At 32.8% G+C, this 20735-nt stretch overlaps 2 protein-coding genes and 1 pseudogene across 2 annotated transcripts; all 3 read left to right on the top strand.

Moving 5' to 3' along the window:
- Positions 1-7554: 7554 nt before the first annotated feature.
- On the top strand, positions 7555-7710 carry LOC144851204 (5.8S ribosomal RNA; annotated as a pseudogene).
- A 1173-nt stretch (positions 7711-8883) lies between these two features.
- Positions 8884-15765, top strand: LOC144850532 (bile acid-sensitive ion channel-like). The gene is made up of 7 exons (XM_078707819.1): positions 8884-8999; positions 10967-11056; positions 11746-11964; positions 12702-12817; positions 14067-14251; positions 14956-15018; positions 15658-15765. Exons 1-7 carry the CDS (start codon positions 8884-8886, stop codon positions 15763-15765), a joined length of 897 nt encoding a protein of 298 aa, XP_078563945.1.
- LOC144849833 (uncharacterized) lies at positions 15674-17858 on the top strand. The gene is made up of 4 exons (XM_078706913.1): positions 15674-15832; positions 16281-16757; positions 17044-17135; positions 17641-17858. Exons 1-4 carry the CDS (start codon positions 15786-15788, stop codon positions 17793-17795), a joined length of 771 nt encoding a protein of 256 aa, XP_078563039.1. The 5' UTR covers positions 15674-15785; the 3' UTR covers positions 17796-17858.
- Positions 17859-20735: the final 2877 nt, after the last annotated feature.

Raw genomic sequence — 20735 nt, forward strand, 5'->3', positions numbered from 1 at the left:
ACTTTGACAATATTGTAAATACTGTACGTAATAACCATTTTTGGTCGCCATTTGAATCGAAATTTTCTGTGAATGTGGTTACTGTTTATTGTATTAATTAGTAATTATAAAAAATATAAACGTCGTAGTGGTGTATCGTTACATGTACTTTACTATTTTAATCGACTATAACAGGCACAGTTTTAGTTTTTTGGACTCATTTTAAGACAAGTTTCTCCTTCGGAAGTAGGCCTAATTCCTAGTGTGCTAATTTTAGTTGACTACATTACTCATCGTGTCTATTTATTCGTTTCTGAAAACGACAATGTATTTATAGTCCTGCGGTACGTACATTTGAAATCGCCAGTTTTTTGACGCTGAAATTACTGTGTATTCGAGAATCATCTGTGGACACGACCTAGATGGTGCGCGAGCGAAGCGAGTGTACCATCTAGTCCTTAAAATTCATAGCCTATCGTGTGCGACCCCTCAATAAACATCAGTGTGCCAAATGTGAGGACGTACCGTTCAGTGGTTTTGGAGGAGATACGTAAAATACGCATAAAATGTAGTAGCATTAATATATAGATTATAATATATATTACAAGTTCAAAGAATTCATTTCTTTGAACTTGTAGAATACCATGATAAACATGAAAATGATGTCAAATAAGAGCAAAACATAACAGTTTTCCAGCTTATTCATAAGGAAATGATGCTTGTCTATACAAAAACTATTGTCTTTTAAATAACTGTATTAACGACATTTTCACTCAAATGGTAGGCTCTCAGAATAAATTAGCGATCATTAATTACAGTTTTGTTACGTGTTACTTATTATTATAATTAATTGACTTACCAACAAGCAGGCATCTAAGTGTAATTACAATACAACCGAGCAGCAGTAATTTCCTTGCCATAGTTAATAACATCATTAAAAGTAATGAGCTGGTTCTACTCGTAATCTTGAAAGGCTCTGTTATAAGTCCATAGTTCCTCATAACCGTCAATCTTGTTGACACGTTGTGTTTAATCAGTGAAGATGGACTTTAAAATTAATAATGTAATTATTATCTATTCTTGGAAACATGTCTTTTTAACAGGCTACAAACAAATAAAATAAGGATACAGAATATACAAAATCGTGAACTATTAGTTTAATGAAAATGAGTATAATATATTTGAATAAAAACTAAATTTGAACAGCACCGTTCCATGCAAAGTAGGACAAATGCAAAATTTCTACTCACAAGTATATGAAATCGTTTTTGTTTGTGTGGGTGAAAGAGTTTTGAAAAGTGGATTTATTTAAAATAAAAAGCAATGTTAAATGAAAATATTTTGTTAGTTTAAATAGCTAGTAAGAAGTAATTAGTAGTTAAAAGAGAGAATATGCATTGTTAATTGAATATATGTTTGATCGAAACAAACGCAACTTTAATAGTAAAGAATGGGAATGTGTAGAGAGATTATAATGTATAAAAAGAGGAAATCAGTACTTACTAGTAGAAATTATATAAGAATAGATACAAACAAATAAAAATGTGATAATAATGTTACGAAATGAATACAAATGATTGTTCTAATCAGATGAAAAACAAACATTGTTAATAGAATATTAGATGTTAAGATGGATTTATTGAAAATAAAATGTATTAATAGAAAAAAAAATGTAAAACTACTGAGAAAACGGAAATGTAATATATATTATATGAAATGATAATAATATACAATTGTAATACATTTATAAAAGATTGAATGATGAATAAAGGTGGTGGTTAACCAAAAAAAAAAAATTTAAAAAAAAGGAGTTTTGCATCAACGACTAACTACTGTATGAATAGCTTATTGATAAATATAGGTAAAAGATAAAGAAATATTGGTGATTTAAACGTTGTGCGATAGAAAGAAGTATCACAGTGATTCAAGCGAATTGGATTGATATCATATCGTAAATAAACCTAGTAAAGGAAAGTAGGAGCATTCATCTCTTAATGATAGACTTCAAAAAAGATTAAATAAGACGTTACGAACGGTCCAGTTTTAGGTTTTAGTGTTTTTATTGCTCTATCAATTTTATAAAATATTGTTATCCTATGAGTGAATGATAACCTCCTTAACCCAGTGCAACTAATTGGGGTACACAACACTGAACTTTATATTGTAGTGCGTTATCATAAACAAAATATTTAAAATTATTTTTGTTATTATAAGCTTAAAGTGGAGCTCCACCCAGAAAATTGCTATTTTTCATACATTTCAACTATTCTTTAAAAATATCATCCCACATACTTCATATTTTTTTGAAAATTTTTTCAATGAGTATGATTTTCTTGAAAATCACGCCTTTTTGCGTTTTGGGGGGATACCTTGTAATTTACTATTCTTTTACATGCAAAAGGGGGGTATATTTGAATATTCCTAAAAAATGAATTTCTTCACTAAAAAAAAAATGTAAAATGTTTTTATATGTAATTTTTCCAGATCTTTTTATTTTTGATATTGTTATTGCGTATACATTGCGCAATTTCGCGTAAATAGACACTTTCCCCCGTTGGGTCCAATTGGGTTTTTTACTTTGCTAGGGAGTATGATCACGTGACATTTCTCACAACATTTTTCACACTGCAGCTGGCGATCTGTTATTGTCGCGATGTTATTTTTGACGGGCGAAAAGTATATTAAAACATTCTGGATGTGACCCTATCATGTTTCACAGTGTAATAAGTGATTATGAGATTATTACTAAAATGTCAAATTTAACGAGATTTGAGAAAGACGTGGCTATATATTCAATAAAGCTAGGCCTAGGCCTACAAGAGTCTAGGTATGTAACGATGCTGCTTGGCCTCTAGCTGGCTGCCTGATAGCCTTACAGCAGTGAAGTTTGTTCTGCTGGCATCCAATCTCGGCCTACCCATGGGCCATGATAGGGTGCCTGAATAGTTGCTTTTCAGTCAGACATAAGCTTCCACATCTGTTACTATTCTGAGCAATACCAGTCTTGTTTTGTAGAGAATTTTGTGTTTCACAATTCTTAATGTGCGAGAAAACCCAGGAACGATAAATGGGACGAAACGACCAAGCATTTTCGAACCCATGACTACAGTCCGTCCTACCTAGACATGAATTCAAGCCTAGCTAGCTAGGCTGATCAGACGATTTAGCTAGGCCTAGCTTAAAATTAATAAGCAATTTGATTAAGATTATTATGCTGTTGTTGTACAGTGCAAATCATGATGTTACATGTAAATTATGCTGACATTTTTATCGGAAATATTACTTGGGCCTAAACAAATCGTATTAATTGTGTGTATAAACAGGGAGTTGTAAACATTATTTTACAACTCCCTGGTATAAAAATTTGATTCGCCATTTTCCAACACATAATTTACCAAAGGGGAGACATTTCACCAACGCGTTCACCGGCGACTAAAACGCGTCAGTCGCTAAGTGTAACGCGTTTTGCGACGTATTGTAAACTAATAACCCCTAAGTTACTGAAAAAGTGTAATGTAGTAAAAAACACTATTTTCTGACCGATTTTTTAGAAATTAGTTTTTGGAAAATATTGCCATATCTTCCCTGTTTTTTGTATGTAATCACTTTCAATTAAACATACTTAAACATAATATAAGCTGAGAAAGTCTGAGTGTAGCTCCACTTTAATGCGATGGAAATTGTATGATCTTTCAGATTGTAAATAGAAATTACTTTTCGGCGAAACAATAATACGTTCTTTATCATTATATCTTTGTATGAAGATAACGAAAGTGTAAGCCTAATCTGATAATTAACTCATAAACATTGTTATGTATCTTTTCAGTAAGCAAGAGAATAAACAATTTAGTTAGTTTTAAGTTCGTTATCAAAGGATAAATATTAGTTTGACCATGGTGAAGTGATATTACATAATTATTGTTAATATAGATTTAAAACAATTCTTTAGCAAAACAAAAGTACTTTTTATGTCATGTATATGATATTTCATATTTTACCGTACAGCTCACTATAATGTCGGTCGGTTGGTAAACACTAACTTGAGCACGCGACTGCAACTATGTATATGCCCTTGTTAATATAGATAAACAATTTGTTTACCGAAACAAATTTATGAACGAATGGTAACTAATAGTATGTTGGTTGTATTATTGGGTAAATTATTTTCCTATAATGTTAATCTATGAGTTATGTGTAAACAAACCCAATTTGTGTTTTGTATGTAACATTAGGGCTGAGGGATGGGGAAGAGGATAGGTACAAAGAGGAACCATTTTAAAATATATTCTTATCCACTCAGTAACGAAATATTTTGTTTATGTTTTATAGGCCTATAAATAATATACCACTACATACAGTAAAACATTTGCGATTTAATAATTTGTTAAAATGCTCACTGTCATAGTCGATTGAAATAGTAAAGTATATGTAACGATACACCACTACGACGTTCATATATTTTTTAATTATTAATTAATACAAACGTTGAGAAGCAACTGTCAGTAGTAAAGTTTACTTATTTGTACATTATGCGTTTATAATCTAACAGTAGGGTCTACCCACACTCACAGTAATAAAGTTTATTTGTATATTTGTTTATATTATATCTTACAGTACCAACACTCACAGTAAGAAATTTGCGATTCAAATGGCGATCAAAAGTGGTTAATACCTATTTACAGTATTTTACAGCATTGCAATACTATATGCTTATTCTCCAAGGGCCCATAAATTTACCTACTTGTGTTAAACCATGGAGGTAAGCATATACCTCTATGGTTAAACCAAATAATTTGGAATGTTCCATTCATCACAAATCAATACATTTGTATAAACTTATATTAAATCTAGCAAAATAGTATTTTTTAAGAAAATCGGTCTGTCTTCAACATTACGATGCTGTACTCGAGCTGTTCAACCGGTTTTCAGCTATTAACAACAATTATCGAATCGAATTTTGCCCTTACGAAAATTTATATATAGATACATAGTATACGTTGTACGTGTATAGGGATGATGAAGCGAGTATTATAGCGTATTCAGCAATAGACGTGTTACTTTAACAACTCCATTAGAACTAGACTGCACGTACAACTTATCCCTTCCGCTGATATCAAATATCATGGTAGAAAATATGTAATAGCTACTGTTCAACATAATAATTGATTTTTGTGTGAAATAAAACGCAAATGCAGTGCCTATCTCGACAAACGTATACAATTTTTAAATCAATGCAAATACAATTACAAGTATACTATGATATACAATATGTTTCTATAATGCTTTATATGTTATTCATTGTGTTTCAATGTAATAACATAATTATTTATTTTAAATTTGATTTTTATTCGTTATAATTACAATCAGAACCGTCTTTTTCGTTGTTTGTTTATGGTGTGGGGAGGCATCGCAAAGCATTTCTAAGGACACATTTTTTTTAAATCAATTAAAATAGTGTAACATTTTACAAAGAAATGTATTACAGATAAAACAATAATGTTTGGATTTTAAAATATGCTGAGAATTATCCACATTCAAGCATAAGTGCTTTGTATTGATTAAACGCGGGACTAATGCGTCCTTTATGATTTGTTTTAATGTGTTATCATGTAAAGTAAATAAAGAAAATACTTCTCAAAAAGTCGTTTCCAATCTAAGTGTAGGGGAAATAAATTCTAGATCAAAGTTCAGATTTTGTTTGTCATGATATTAACATGATAAGTAGAAACATTATGTCATGTATCATATCAATAAGTAATAGAATAAACAATGCAGTTCTGATTGACAAGTTTATCGTCAAAGTAGGATCAATATTAGTTTAACCATGGCGAAGGCAATAAAATGATATTCCAATCAAACAATTCTTCATCATACACACCAGTGAAGTTTCCCAGATACACACCATTCGCCAGAAACTATTTACCATAAAGGAAAGATTTGACCATTTATTCAATGATAAATACATACGTTGACAGTCAGACTACAGTCTGCATACATCTCATAGACTCTCTTCTCCCAGACGTGCTTTAAGGTTTGGGCATATCCAGTCCGAGTTTCAAATACCCATTTTTTTTAGCCGTAGTAACTAGTAAGTAATAAGCTTTCTCTTGAATAAAACTGCCTAAAGGCTTGGCGCAAAAAAACAACAAAAACCCAGAATTTATATTATTGTTTCAACCCTGTTGGCATCACATGGCAATTTTGCCACCTATATACAAGTACCACATATTTTAATAAGTACAGATATGCGATCGAACATCCTACAGTTTTAAGCAACGTATGTTGAGTATAGTTGCAATGTTCTCCTGTTTATTTTTTTATACTTCTGGGACAAAACAAAATCAAAGCAATTCATGGGTCACCGATAAATAATCGATTGTAGGAGCAATAATCATAAATAACATAACATAAACTTTATGATTCTTTTTAGTGCGTTATCAGGTTAAGTAAATAAAAAACATTCCGCAAAAAGGTTGTTTTTCAAATCTAAATCTACATCTAATCTAAATCTACACCTAATCTTATAATTAACTTAGAAACATTGCATGTATCTTTTTAGTAAGCAAGATAATAAACAATTTAGTTCTAATTGACAAGTTCGTTATCAAAGGATAAATATTAGTTTGACCATGGTGAAGTGATATTACATATTATTAATATAGATTAAAAACAATTCTTTAGCAAAACAATGTACTTTTTAAATTTCATATTTTACTACAGCTCACAATGTCGGTTTGTTGGTCGGTCGATAAACACTAACTTGAGCACGCGACTGCAACCATGTATTTGGCCTTGTTAATGTTAATAGATGAACAATTTCTTTACCAAAACAAATTTATGAACGAATGGTAATTACTAGTATGTTGGTTGTATTATTGGGTAAATAATTGTCCTATAATGTTAATCTCTGAGTTATGTGTTTGCCAAATATTATGTAAATCAAGTTTAAATATATGTAAATGTTGAAGAATAATATACGACGATTGTGGACGACACATAAAACACATTTCTTCTCCCCTAAGGATCCCTGCGTGTCGAGTACTGACAACGGCGCTCATTCGTCTGTCCACAACGACAGGGGGCTGAGATGCACCAGTAACCTTTTTCGATTCTTGATGGCGCTGTTGTGCTGATCGCGTATTTCCAATTTTTTTTTTCATTTTACGTTAACGATTGAATGGTTTAGTGAGATCATCGGATCGGCCGTGTCGGTTTTACCGTCCACGTGCCGAAATATATTTAGAGGAAATAAAAGTCGTAACAAGGTTTCCGTAGGTGAACCTGCGGAAGGATCATTACCGCAATCGTAAAAACGTTTTGTCACCCGACACGGCCGACTCGCACGCGAGTCTGCTGGGTCGTGTCTAGAAGGAGGGCCGGACGGTAAGCGACCGGCAGGCGAAAACCAATCGAACTTGGGAGTGAACTTTGCGAAAACCGCCCGACCATTCGAGGTTTCAGGATGGTTCGGTGGCTCTGCTTGAAGGACGCGCCCGCTCCCGTTGTGCATTTCCCAAACGAAAATTTTAAATTTGTTATCATACTCTGTAAGCGTTGAAAGCGCAAGTTGCGAATAATTCTTAGCGATGGATCACTCGGCTCGTGCGTCGATGATAAACGCAACCAGCTGCGTTAACTAATGTAAATTGCAGGATACATTGATCATCGATACTTCGAACGCACATTTCAGCCCGGGTCCTCGCGATCCGGAACACGTCCGACTGAGGGTCGACAATGCGACGCATCGCGCCCGTTCCGTTTACAATACACAAGATGTAACGGACGCGGACCAGCGCCCGACTGTCGAGCTGGGTGAATTCAGATGCAGCGTGTTTTTCAGGCCGGTTCTCTCCGAGAGGAAGAGGCGGTTGGACTAGCAGGGAAACCTTCCGCCCGCGGATCAAGCACCATCTCTCGAAGCTGCGCAGAAGTATCGGCCTGGCCTTTTAACACGGCACACCGACTTACCAACTCGATATCAGATCATCGGGGGAGAATACCCGCTGAATGTAAGCATATAACTAAGCGGAAGAAAAGAAACTAACAAGCATTCCCACAGTAGCGGCGAGTGAAGCGGGATCAGACCAGCGCCGAATCCCCGTGCCTGAACGGTACGCGGAAATTGTGGTGTAAGAAAGCCCTACTCCAAGCATGTGCTCAGGCACACGTCCTTCTGGTCGAGGCCTTCCAATAGAGGGTGTCAGGCCCCCACGGCCTGGGCCCGCCGCGTGCGGACCACGGTTTTTATGAGTCGGGTTGTTATGGAATGCAGCCCAAGACGGGTGGTAAACTCCATCCAAGGCAAAATACTGGCACGAGTCCGATAGCAAACAAGTACCGTGAGGGAAAGTTGAAAAGAACTTTGAAGAGAGAGTTAAAAAGTACGTGAAGCCGCCAAGAAGCAAACGGGTGGGCCCGCAATGTGGCACGAACGAGTCAGCGCGTTCGTTCCGTGCGCGATGCTGCATGCCGGTATTAAATTTTAAAATCAACTGGCTGGGGTCGTCAAGTGGTGAAATTAATATTCACTCCTATAAAAAAAATGACTAGCAGTTAAGTGTTCTTAAATCAATTACATTGTTTCTTAATTCTATAAATACTCTTATGTTCTAGAATGTACATGTATTTACTATGTTACTGTATAGATTAAGGAATGGTAATTTACAGTTGTGCCGAAATTAAATTATAAATCAAGAGCTAATAATGAAGCTATGATCGAAATGACACCGTGACAAATTGTCCTTTATTACATTTTGCACTCACTTTCACAGATTATTGACAATCTCGATGGTTTAAATCATTTTATATTAAACGTTTTGTGTGTATTGATTTCATAATTTGCTTTATAATTCTGGTGTAGCGTACCTAAACTTGTATTTAATATTAAATGTAAGTTGAAGAAACATGGTTTCACAGGCGACCACTGACAAAATATGGAGGAAAAATGTGAGTGAGTTCGGTGAAAATACAAATTTTCATGGTGTAAAACATCTAATAGAAGGAACATCTAACATTAGAAGGTAAGATACATGTAGAAGTAGTGCAGCTCCTTTATTTACAAGGAAATTCATTTTGTTAATAAACGAATACTTGAATTAATTTGTGCATGATTATAAAATAATACGAAAACATTTTAAATTGATAGCAAAAGTTACAGTGCTAAAATAATTATTTCATAATAATGAAGCACAATGCAAATTTGAATTTAATGGGAAAGGTGTGGGCTTAAGCTATTATCTATATTATAAGTGAGAGAGTTTGTACGTTTGTTGTGTGAGTTTGTTTGTTTGTTCGTTATACCAATGTTGGTAACCTTGCATTTTGGGTATTAAAATGACCGGAATTGTACCGGGAAAGTTCTAAACTACATTTGAACAATTCTTACGTCACACCTTATGGATATGACTAATGAATATTCATGTTTATTTTGTGACGTTTCACGAGGGCTCCCCAACTTATGTACGAAAAGAAATATTGCAACCCGCCCTGGGGCGGGTATAATTACTAGTAAATATATAAAACATATTCAGGAATACAAAGCAAAAAGACTCTTGACGAAATGTTTAAACACATCAACGGGCAATGAATTAAATTTTCTCGAAAATTCTATGAAACAGAAAAAAACTAGTATTGAGCAAAAGGATGAATGAATTTAAGATGGTCGGGGTGTCGAGGGTTATTGAAATGTAATTGTCACAAAGATAATTTCTCTAAATACACTTAGTTGCGTACAAAATAGATTTCAATTAAAAAGATTTACTTCAGGAATTAGTTCAAGCTGGAGAAACAAAATAAAGTCATACGCTTTTGAATTTGTTAAGAGAAAACATGTAACCCTTCTGGTACGGCAGTCCCGATACCGCTACACCATACTCAATAATTAGATGAACAAGGGCATTGTATCGTTTTGTAATAACGTTAGGATTGCGAGCGCGAATTATTTTTTAAAAACTGTTCTTGATGCCTTGGGATTAATTGGTTATACATGTAGATCACAATCTCATTTAGATTGTTAGAGAAAACATTCAATATAAGAGTATTTGCCAGAAACTAAAAATCTCGCACAATCTGTGATAATGAGAAAAGGCGAAATTCAAACATAGAACCTTCTGCTTGATATGGCTTTCATGTTTTGTATTACAGTTTGATTGAATAATGACTTCTTGACATCCTCAACTCTGCGTCTTACTACTGCGTTTTTGTTAAAATAACACACTTTACTTTGAGGTATTACATTGTAGGTGTTATACCTAACTTTAATGTATGATTGAAAACATTAACATTGACTACAACTCAAAATAAAATAGAAAAAATATAATTATGTGTAATTTGTCTCTGATTGAAGAACCTTTCTCATACTACAGTAGGAAAGAAATAAGCTACTGCATTCTAAATTTGGTTTGATATAGTTATATTCCATATAGTTTTCTTAGGTTAAACTGAATTTATTTTTGGACGATATGTACGCTATTTAGATATGTTATAAATTGTATTTTTTTTTTACTATTGTAGCAAAATTAAAGATTTTCTTCCCCCAAAAAGAAAAAAAGAAGATTGATAAGATCAAACTTTGACAAGTTATTACTTCCGTAGAAAAAACTAATATGATTATTCTTATAAAATCTAACAATAAGTCTAACAATAATCCCACTGTTTATAACCGTTTTATGAACGTTTTTCATTAATTTTTAATTACACATTTGTGTGATTTTTAACTGAAATACTTGAAAGAATAAGTAAATGTAGGATATCCCCATGAAAGAGAAAAACAACTTTACAGTAAAAAAAAATAATATAAAGATACATCAATTAACATACACCTTGATGTAAATACATGAATTGTTTTAACTTCTGATGATTAGATTGTTATGGATTCTTCTAATCGGTTGTTTTAACTTCTGATGATTAGGTTGTTATGGATTCTGCTAATCGGTTGTGCATTTTGCGGGCTGCAGTATCAGTTATTTAAATGTATTACAAAATACAGAAGTGGACCAACTAATACTAAATTTTCGTACCAGAATGAAGATGAACTTGAATTTCCAGGAATCACTATTTGCAACATGAACATGTTTTCGTAAGTAACAATGCAATATTATCCAAAAAATGCCAGAAGTGGGCTTAATATGAAGATGAAAATGTTTCCCATTTTATTTATCAAAGAAATTGTATAAAAACACACATCTCACTGATACAGTTTTAATTTTCTATCTGGAAAAATCATGCTTACGAACATTACATGAGTTTTTCCTCAACTAAACATGAAATCGGCATTATCTTGGTTGATTTATATTAATTATCCATATTCGTAGGCGGGCTCCCAAGTTTTACAATTTCCCCCTTTTTTTAAATGTATAATTGGTATTGTATGTGCATAAACAAGTGCACTTTTGGATAACTCAGGTACTTCCACTAGGCCAGCTACTGGTCTGGTTTATATATTAATGTTATTTACGTTATTTTTCTTTGTATTTTTTTACTATCGCATGTCGTTATGCGCATTTAGAATTGTACAACCTGGGTAAGTGCTGCAAGTACAGTCGAGACAAAACAGAGAAAATGAAATAGTTAATATTGTAAATTGTTTTGAATCAGATTAAATTATAACTTTTGTAGATAGTTTTATAAGTTAAATGGTTTTTGTAAAAACACCAATCTGGTGAATCAAGTGTTGTATCCGTTTTCAAATAAAGTTGTTAATATTTTTCCCCCAAAATTTTCTGAATTTACAAATTGATGAAAATGGATACTTTATCTTTCTTTTAGTTTTGAAAAACTTTCCCAACAATTTGGCGGTATATTATTCTTCATTGAATTTGGTATCAGCTCACTTCGCGTGTTGTTTCCTGAGGCTGGGCTTACAGAGACTGCTAAAGAGGCAGGATACGTTTTCTTTGACGGGAATAGTTCAAACTACCTGACAAGTGACAATCTTACAGAGTTTATTACGACCAACGCTCCAGACATTAGTGATACAATAGTGATGTAAGTAGATACATAATGATACCATTTTTTCCTTATTGATGTTTTGATCGATTAAGTTACGGACAGTGAAATAATAATAATAATAATTGGGCTTAATAGTAGATAACATGAAACCCACACCCACCCTCCAAAAAGAAGAATGATTTAAAAAGGTTAGTTTTCAAAGCAGCCAAATTAATAAACAATTGAAGTTGCCTGGCGAAGAGATGGGTATCGAAAAGGTATCATTATAATTAGTTTTTATTGGGTATGGTTTATGAATATGTAAAAAATAATTGTAAAAACTGTACAGACAGTTTGTCCCCTCTGCTACAAAAACATTAAAATAAAGATATTGTTGATTATTTATTATTTTTTACAGTTTTAGAGCCAACTCTCTGAATAGAAAGTTTGGAAAAATGTTCAACTACGACGAAATTAAATACTGTGTCAGCATGTACTGTTCAATCTTATGGTGTAAATATAATAAGTGCACTTTGAGATCGTTGAAAGCACGCTATAAAAAATGTCTTACCGTTGAAGCAGCCTAGAAATCGTAGTGAAAGCATGTTGTTTTTTTAAATGACGTTCAATCATTTGATGTGTCACTTAATGTGTTAAGAATGCATATACAATGGAATGCTTTCTTACATTAACTAATATTTTTTTTTATTTATCTATTTACCTATAGATATATTATGTTTGTGGTATTCCTAATAAAACGATGAATGAATTGTGACTCAAAATGATTTTTGTAGGTGTCGTTTCAAGAATAGAGAGTGCAATGCAACCAACTTCAGACCAATTTTAACAAGTTATGGATTCTGTTTTCAATTTGTTGTTGAAGATTCGGACCGTTGGATCAAAGATAGAGGTTGGTTATTTGTGTTCAATATAACTTTTGGCCTATTACTTTAATTTTATTTTAATTACATTCCCTGATTTGAGTATACAGTACGTGTGTATTATAAATATTAAACGAGGTTTATTTAGAAAATTACAGCAGTTGCTTATCACAAACCATGGATATTGTATCAGTACTGTTGACTAAACACTGAGGTATTATAAATACTCTCGACGAGTGCACTGTATATTAAACATTGATTTAAAATCAACTGTGTCAGTTAGGAGAAAATCGCTGACTGTAACTTTCACCAACCAACAAAAGACTTGATTATTATAAGTGACAGCAATTTAATATGAGATATTTGGGTATTGAAACATTAAAATTGAAAAATTCGATTAGATTAAATAAGATTAGAGAGTAAAAGAAAAAGAAGTGTTCCAATTAATCAGTAAGTAGTAACAATTACAAAATTACCCCCTCCTTTACCCGTCAATTTTCACTACACAACACATAATCAAACATTCTAAAAGTATACTGAAAAATACAGTTTGACTATACACATCGGCTTAAAGCATAATACTAAATTTGAGAAAATAGTTATTGTTGGAGATAATTAATTTTTAAAGTATAAATTACAATAAATATGAGCAAAAAACATAGGGTACGATGACTTAAGTTACTGGTACACCTGACAGGTTTTGACACAAGGTAAAGTGATGACGTTAACGTTAAAACCAGCGTTTACTGCATGTGTGTTTCAAAAATGTTCTCTTTGTGATATCATGACCAAATTCAAGGGAGTGATTTTTCCCGTGCATAAGTTTCACAAATTGGTTTCGGTTACGGTAAATTCGTGTCTTCAGAAATTAACACAACCTTCCCAATATCTCAACAAACCACAACAATAAGAATGAATTAATGAACATCCTTAATGCGCACAGTGCACGAATTTGTTAGGCCAGACACAGCTTTACCTAAACGTCAAATGAATCGAACACCAAACTCATGGAAAACTTCCGGTGGACGTATTTTTAGTAGGACGTTTTGACCATTTTACAGAATACGATTTTGTAGCGTTGGGGTAAAAGTGATATTAATATAATGAAGCGTGACTGTAAAAAAAATGCATTATGTGGTAGGCCTATGCCTATTATTTGCATCGTCTTGGGTAATATTTCATAAACAAAGTATAATTTCTAACATAATTCGGTCCCTGACCGTGGTCAATTCTTCTTTAAAAAGCAGTAGCACAATGATTGTGTTTGTTTCTGTATAGGCGCCAATCATGGTTTGAATTTAATATTAAATGCACAAGGATCTGAATACGTTGCAGCTCCACGAGAGAGCATCGGGTTTAACATGGCGTTTCATGCACAGAATGCTCTACCTGACAGTCACACTGCAACCGGAATCCAATTATCACCTGGAATCCACACGACCGTAGCCGTGAAAAAACACAAGGTAACTATTATTTATTGAAGGATTAAAATTGACTTGGACACATATCTCTTTCATTTTAAGTAAGGTAGGGTTTGACTTTCTTTTCCCGATTCATTTACAGAAAGAAATACTCGAGCGATCGAATGATTGTAATCCAGACATGAACTATTCTCGGACACAGTGCTTTCTAGATTGCGAAGCTGACGAAATGTATAAACGATGTGGTTGCAAGACATTCTACGTTTATGGTAAGTTTATTTTAGTACAGTTTCCATGGCGTTTTTCGGGTAAAGACAAGTTTTATTTTTTTTAAACAAAGAGTGCGTTTCGGCTAAGAAAAAGGCTATTTTATAAAACCATTGACCTAGTTATTATACCACCACACTTACATATCACCAAATTATTTCCACAAAAGTTGTGCCTCTTTCACCGGATTCTTGGTGCTTTATCTAGGTTTCTCCAGTATCATATGAATATTTGGTAATACAACATCACATGTTTTTCACATGTATCCCTTAGTATCATATGCCATAACCTAATTATTAACCTGATACAGGCACCACATGTTATACAAATGAGATGCTGTATTACTAAATATTCCTATGATAGTTTGCAAATATTGTAGTATACCACGTTGGCCTTCTTCCAGAGTGTTTTCTGAAATGTGGTTTACATTTGTATTAGTTTAGCCAGTTAATGTGTTGTTCTGTTTTTTGTTTTGCCAGGTAAAGAAAACTATCCTCTTTGTAGCCCATACTCACTTACAAGATGTTACAATAAGCAATTTGGTCAGTACATTTGGTTAGGGTAAAATTGTAAATTTTACAAATATTCCGAAAATGTTGGAGAGTAATACTACTGTATAAACTATAACTACAGTTAAATGTAACGTTGTGATGAACATTTTTAGATACAGTCTTCTCTCTAAATGTCACTATTTCTAATCCAATCAGACATCAATCTTGGAAACGACTGAACGCAAAGAATTATTATCGTAATTTATTTTTAAATATACAATTTTATATTGATTAAAGAGACATTTTGTCCATTATTATTTATAGGCCAAAGTGTTTCAGAGTTAAACATCTGTATTATACTATAGACTTCAAAAGCCAATAACAACACTATTGATCATTTTTGTACAAACTATTTTAGTAGCTATGTATTAAAAACACTATTTTCTGACCGATTTTTAGAAATTAGTTTTTGGAAAATATTGCCATATTTTTCCCTGTTTTTTTTTAATGTAATCACTTTCAATTAAACATACTTAAACACAAAATAAGCTGAGAAAGTGTGAGTGTAAATTAAGATACTTTCCGATAGCCAAAATCGTCCTAAAAAACACGTTGTTTAGAATACATTTTACAAAAACAAAACCTTGTCTCGCAATGATATTATGATGCATAATTTATTTTATATTTCAGTGCACTTTACTGAGTCTAGATTTAGATTATGTCCATCATGTGTACAACCGTGCACAACAGAAGAATTCAGTTACTCATCGTCATATTCAGTTTTTCCATCCGCAATAGTTCCGTTAACGCTGGAGACGATGGAAAACTATGAATACTCTGCTCGTGGATTAGGTGATGAGATATGGTAAGTAAAACAGCATTTCTCGTGAGTGGAAAATTGACTATATATTCGACTTATATGCCTAAGCGTTTGTTTTTGGTCGTACATTATTAATGAGCCTCTCGTGTCATAGACAATTCAGACAAAAACTGACAGTTAATTAGAAGAGAAGATTCAACCATAGTTTCAAATTTACTTAAACGATTTAAGTCAACAATTATTTGCTTTTCAGTATTATTACTTGCAACTGTAGGCCTAGGCCTAGTATCTTTCCCCCTTACTTTCTATTTTTCATCCATCAAGACAAAACCTCTCAAACATTTTTCCCGAGTCAGAGGTTATTGAGTGATGGTGTTGCCCACATTTTTCACAGTTTAGATAATGGGGGAAAAGAGTGTTATTGAATGAAAGAGTGAGTATTGTGAATAAAACCTAAAATAATACGATATTTGATATTTGGGTACTATTTTAGGAAAGAGTTTTTCAGATCAATTGACACTTTTTTGGATAATCATGGAACTGTTATTAATATGGCTGTTCAGAAGGCATTGTATTATCTAAATACCGACGACCTGCTACTTTACAAACATTATATGACAGAATTTGCAAAGGATACAATAACATCTATTGTCCGGTTTCTGTGTAACGAAGTATACTACGAATTGTATCAAATTGATAACATGACAACGGAATGGGGATCATCAATTAGCAGCAACGTGGAGACGGATATTATTAAAGCTACTATATTAAGTAGTGCGGATCCCCGGTATTGGAACGTTTTAGACGAGTCTGTCTATTTCGACCAAAAGAATATTACTGACTTTCTTAATTTCACAACATCGACATTTGTTAGCCTGTTTTACAATGATACTCGTAACTTCACCTTGACTACTGCGGAGCGTGTGTTGACTTTTCGACAAGGAACGGATTTAGCAGTTGATTACATGAGGTATGACAAGTTTGTAGATAATACTGTTACTGTCAATATTTGATTGTTGGGAGGTATCGAAGAAAGTGTTGCTTTTGTAGTTAAGTCTCTTTCTACGTCATCGCCTTATGGTATGTATATTCATGTTTAGCTATTTCTCCAGATTTTATTTTTGGTGTAATAAAAATACTCGTTCCAGAAAGGTATGGAGTTGAAGGTGTTGAACTTAAAATAGTACGAAGATATAAGCAGATGACTTTAATATTAGAGTTTGTCTCACAAATTATTAATTATTTTATTTTCGTAGATCAAATCTCGTTAAGGTTGAGGTGTTTTACAAAACGTTGGAATTAGAAACAATCACGGAACAGGAAGATTACGATGTGTTTTCATTGATTTGTAAGACATGATCTTTTAGGCTTTCTACTTTTGCAACATAAAATAATAACAATAATGGTAAATTACATTAACATAGAAAGGAGCAAGAAAAAATAAAATACTTATAATATATTATTATACTTACTTCCCTTTAAATATAGGCCTAGTATTAATGTAATAATAAATGGGTTTTTCCTGTTTAAATAGAAATGTTTTGAACGAATGATAGAAAAAAATGTATATAATAAATAATAAACAAGAAACAAAACCGCATTTCTAAATAGGCCTAACAATTATAAAATAAACAAATTATTGTTATTTTTTTAATTGAACTGTTTCACTGAATAATACAAACACGATACTACAAAAAAACACATAAATAAATCCTTGAATTAATACTTAATAATTACAAGTGTCTCTTCTTAAATATTATTTCAATTTTATGATCAGTTATATTATGATTTATAATAAATCATATTTACAAATTGGGGATCCTATTTTTATATACGTACTTTGTTTTTAACAGGTGATATTGGTGGCGCCTTAGGACTGTTCTTTGGTGCAAGTTTGTTAACATTTTTGGAAGCCCTCGACTTTTGGTTCAGAAAATGGCAAGAGTCAAAAAGATCATTAATAACTAATGTCGTAGTTGCTCCAACAAAGCAAGATGAAACGATATAATATTATTGTTATTATTATTATAACATCCAGCAGTTAAATATTGTTATTATTTTAGTTCAATTGTTACCCTATTATAAGAAAAATTTGAAAATCATGGTAGAACAAAATGTTAATTGGAAAACTAGACTACACATAACATAACAATAGCTATAGGGTAACATGGTGTAAAATGTAAATATAATCTAATGCAATTTGATAATTCAGATATTGTAAACAGACCAAATGTAAAGTTGTTTGTTTATACCTTTACAAACAAAAAGATATGTCCAGCGAGTATTAACGGACAATTGTTACTGTGATCTACACCAGTTTCCACCAGTGACCATAATATTGGTAATTTGCAGCCTCTATCTTCTTTGGAAGTATACGCCAAATAGTGAATTCGGTCAATTGAGTGGTCCAGCATTCGAGAAATCCTATTGTAGAACTTCCAGCAAAATGTTTAAGTTCTCAATAGAGGAGGTGTTTTCCATCAATAGTAAACAAAATGACTTGATTGAAGAGTCATTTAGAAAAAATGTATTATATTAATATATAAAAGGCACAATGGTCCTGATTATCTTCAAATGTGAGCCAAAAAGAGTATTATAGATTTATTTAATAAATATTCATTTAGTACTATATAAGAGGAAAAATTGAACATTTAAAATTTATCGTGCCCGGAAAATGCCATCATTCAGCAAATACAAAACCTTACTGGAACAAGAGAATAGAGTAAATAGTGACAATGAGAATAATGTTTCTGAAACCTTGGTGATAGAACATTATATCAGCTATTAAGTTCCTTATAAATTGAAGATTCCTTAGCCTGAAGCAACTATTCACAACTACTTTTAAACAGAAGAAGATACCTGATGACTCAAGAGTCACCATCATAATTCCAAAGAATTCAGGCAATTTAGAAGAACGTACGACTTGCTGATGTATCATCATCGTGTCGATACCAAGCAAGATATACAGAACCATTTGAACAAGGCTAGAAATGCCATTTTCAGCTTGATGTATATTAGTCTCAGTTCCAGGTGATGGTCTATTTAGTACTTATTTAAAGAGTTTTGCGTGTATCCTTTTGTGCATTATCGTAGTTATGTAAACAGTTTATGTAAACAGTTTTATTAAACAATTTGCATTTTGTCACACAATGTCACTTGCTTTCTCCTTTTTTTGTCAGTCTTCGATGGCTTTACGTTTTGTTTGCTTTTTTATACTGCCTTTTGTATCTACCACCATTAATCGTAAAACAAAATTAATGGCAAACATGATAACAGAGTAATGCAAGACGATGTGAAGAAGCACAGTTAAGCACAAAAAAGGTTTTTTTTATGTTATCTTAAGGAAAATTATGCTCACTATATCGGTCGGTTGGTCGGTAAATCCCACAGGTTGTACGCACGCGCACCAGAGATCAAATTGATACGCCCTCATTTTCAGTATTTTTATTCACGAGGCGGGATCTCTAAAGAGAAACTTTTTTTATATATAAACATCACAGGCAGAGAATAAATTCTAAACCGCCGATATTTGTTATTATGCAGATATTGCCTGCTTAGAGTTTAAATATAAGATTTGACATCCCCGAGGGAATGATATTTTGTTCGAGGGAATATATTTCCCGAAGACTGAGGGAAATATATTCACCGGATTTTCAGCGCGCCGCGCGTACCAGGTTCCTACCGTTAGTATTGACTAATCACAAACGGTCTTTCATCGCGTCTAGAGAGGGAATAACAATGAGGGGGCTATGTATGCATAGTTTAAGTAGTTTAGTTGATTAATTTCCTCAAACGTGGCAGTAGATGACTTTTGTTTCTTTATCGCCAAACGCGAGTGTTCCCACACGCAATTACAGTCAATATCATCGTACTCGAGAATTTACTGGATTTTATATGTTTAATGACAGGGACACGATAATTATGTTAAAATTACCCAGTCAATATCATCGTACTCGAGGATTCGATTTACGATCCTCGCATCGGTAGTCATGTGATGCATTTTCAACCAATCACGTTCACATATTACATATGTAAATACATATAATATATATTACATATGTAAAATACATATAATATATATTATATGTATATATCACAGGCACATTATAAATTCTAAACCGCCCGGCGATATACTGAAATTTAATTAATTAATCTGAAACGATAAGATGAGGACATTTGTGAGAATGAGAAAAAGTCGCCCCAACCGATACTCGAACCCGGAACCTTCTGCTTGATATGCAGATTTCCTAACCATTAGACCACTGGGGCTTTCATGGTATTGTTCAAACTCGATTGGATAGCGACTCTTTAACATTCTCGGCGTTGTACGGCGGAACAGCACTAGTCCCTCAATTGTACCCACGCGCACCAGATATCAAATTGATACGCCCTCATCTTTCAGTATTTTATTCATTCTCGGCGTGGTACGGTTATTTTTTTAATTTATGCTAATAAAAAATGCTCGTCTACAAAATTTCCTTTATTGCACTATTGGTCTGGTCTTTCATAATTACAGATTCTAACAAAATGCCTAATGTGAAATTATAATGAATAAAATGTCGAAACGTTTTATAGTTATTTATTTATGTGGTTGGTTAGAATATTTAAAAGTGTCGATACTATAACGGTAATGTGATTCTCATCTGTGTATTAAGAAGCCGAGCATATATAATAATCAATTGTCAACTAACAAAAAAATAATTGACAAATGGTGGTCAAAGCATAATCAAACCAAATAAAACTAAATAGTTTATATGATTTAATATAATTTATTTAAATTAAACGGTATCTATCAAATAACATATCTTTAATTCTAACAAACAACTATGTGCTATGTTTTTAATTTCAGGTGAAAGTTCATTCCATAACTTAACGACATTAAATGATGCGGGCTGGACAAGGCAAGTAGTAATAGTAATGTTTAGTCTTGAAAATAATTATAAGGTAT

This window comes from Antedon bifida, chromosome 8 (genome assembly GCF_963402885.1).
Source record: "Antedon bifida chromosome 8, ecAntBifi1.1, whole genome shotgun sequence".
Taxonomy (NCBI): Eukaryota; Metazoa; Echinodermata; class Crinoidea; order Comatulida; family Antedonidae; genus Antedon; species Antedon bifida.

Excerpts from the sequence above, each read along its gene's own strand:
- LOC144850532 (XM_078707819.1), top strand. The coding sequence starts at position 8,884 with ATGGTTTCACAGGCGACCACTGACAAAATATGGAGGAAAAATGTGAGT. Across the intron at positions 11,057-11,745 it reads TGCAACATGAACATGTTTTC|TTTTGAAAAACTTTCCCAAC; the intron begins GTAAGTAACAAT and ends TCTTTCTTTTAG. Across the intron at positions 14,252-14,955 it reads TAGCCGTGAAAAAACACAAG|GTAAAGAAAACTATCCTCTT; the intron begins GTAACTATTATT and ends TTGTTTTGCCAG.
- LOC144849833 (XM_078706913.1), top strand. The coding sequence starts at position 15,786 with ATGGAAAACTATGAATACTCTGCTCGTGGATTAGGTGATGAGATATG. Across the intron at positions 15,833-16,280 it reads GGATTAGGTGATGAGATATG|GAAAGAGTTTTTCAGATCAA; the intron begins GTAAGTAAAACA and ends GTACTATTTTAG. Across the intron at positions 17,136-17,640 it reads CGATGTGTTTTCATTGATTT|GTGATATTGGTGGCGCCTTA; the intron begins GTAAGACATGAT and ends TGTTTTTAACAG.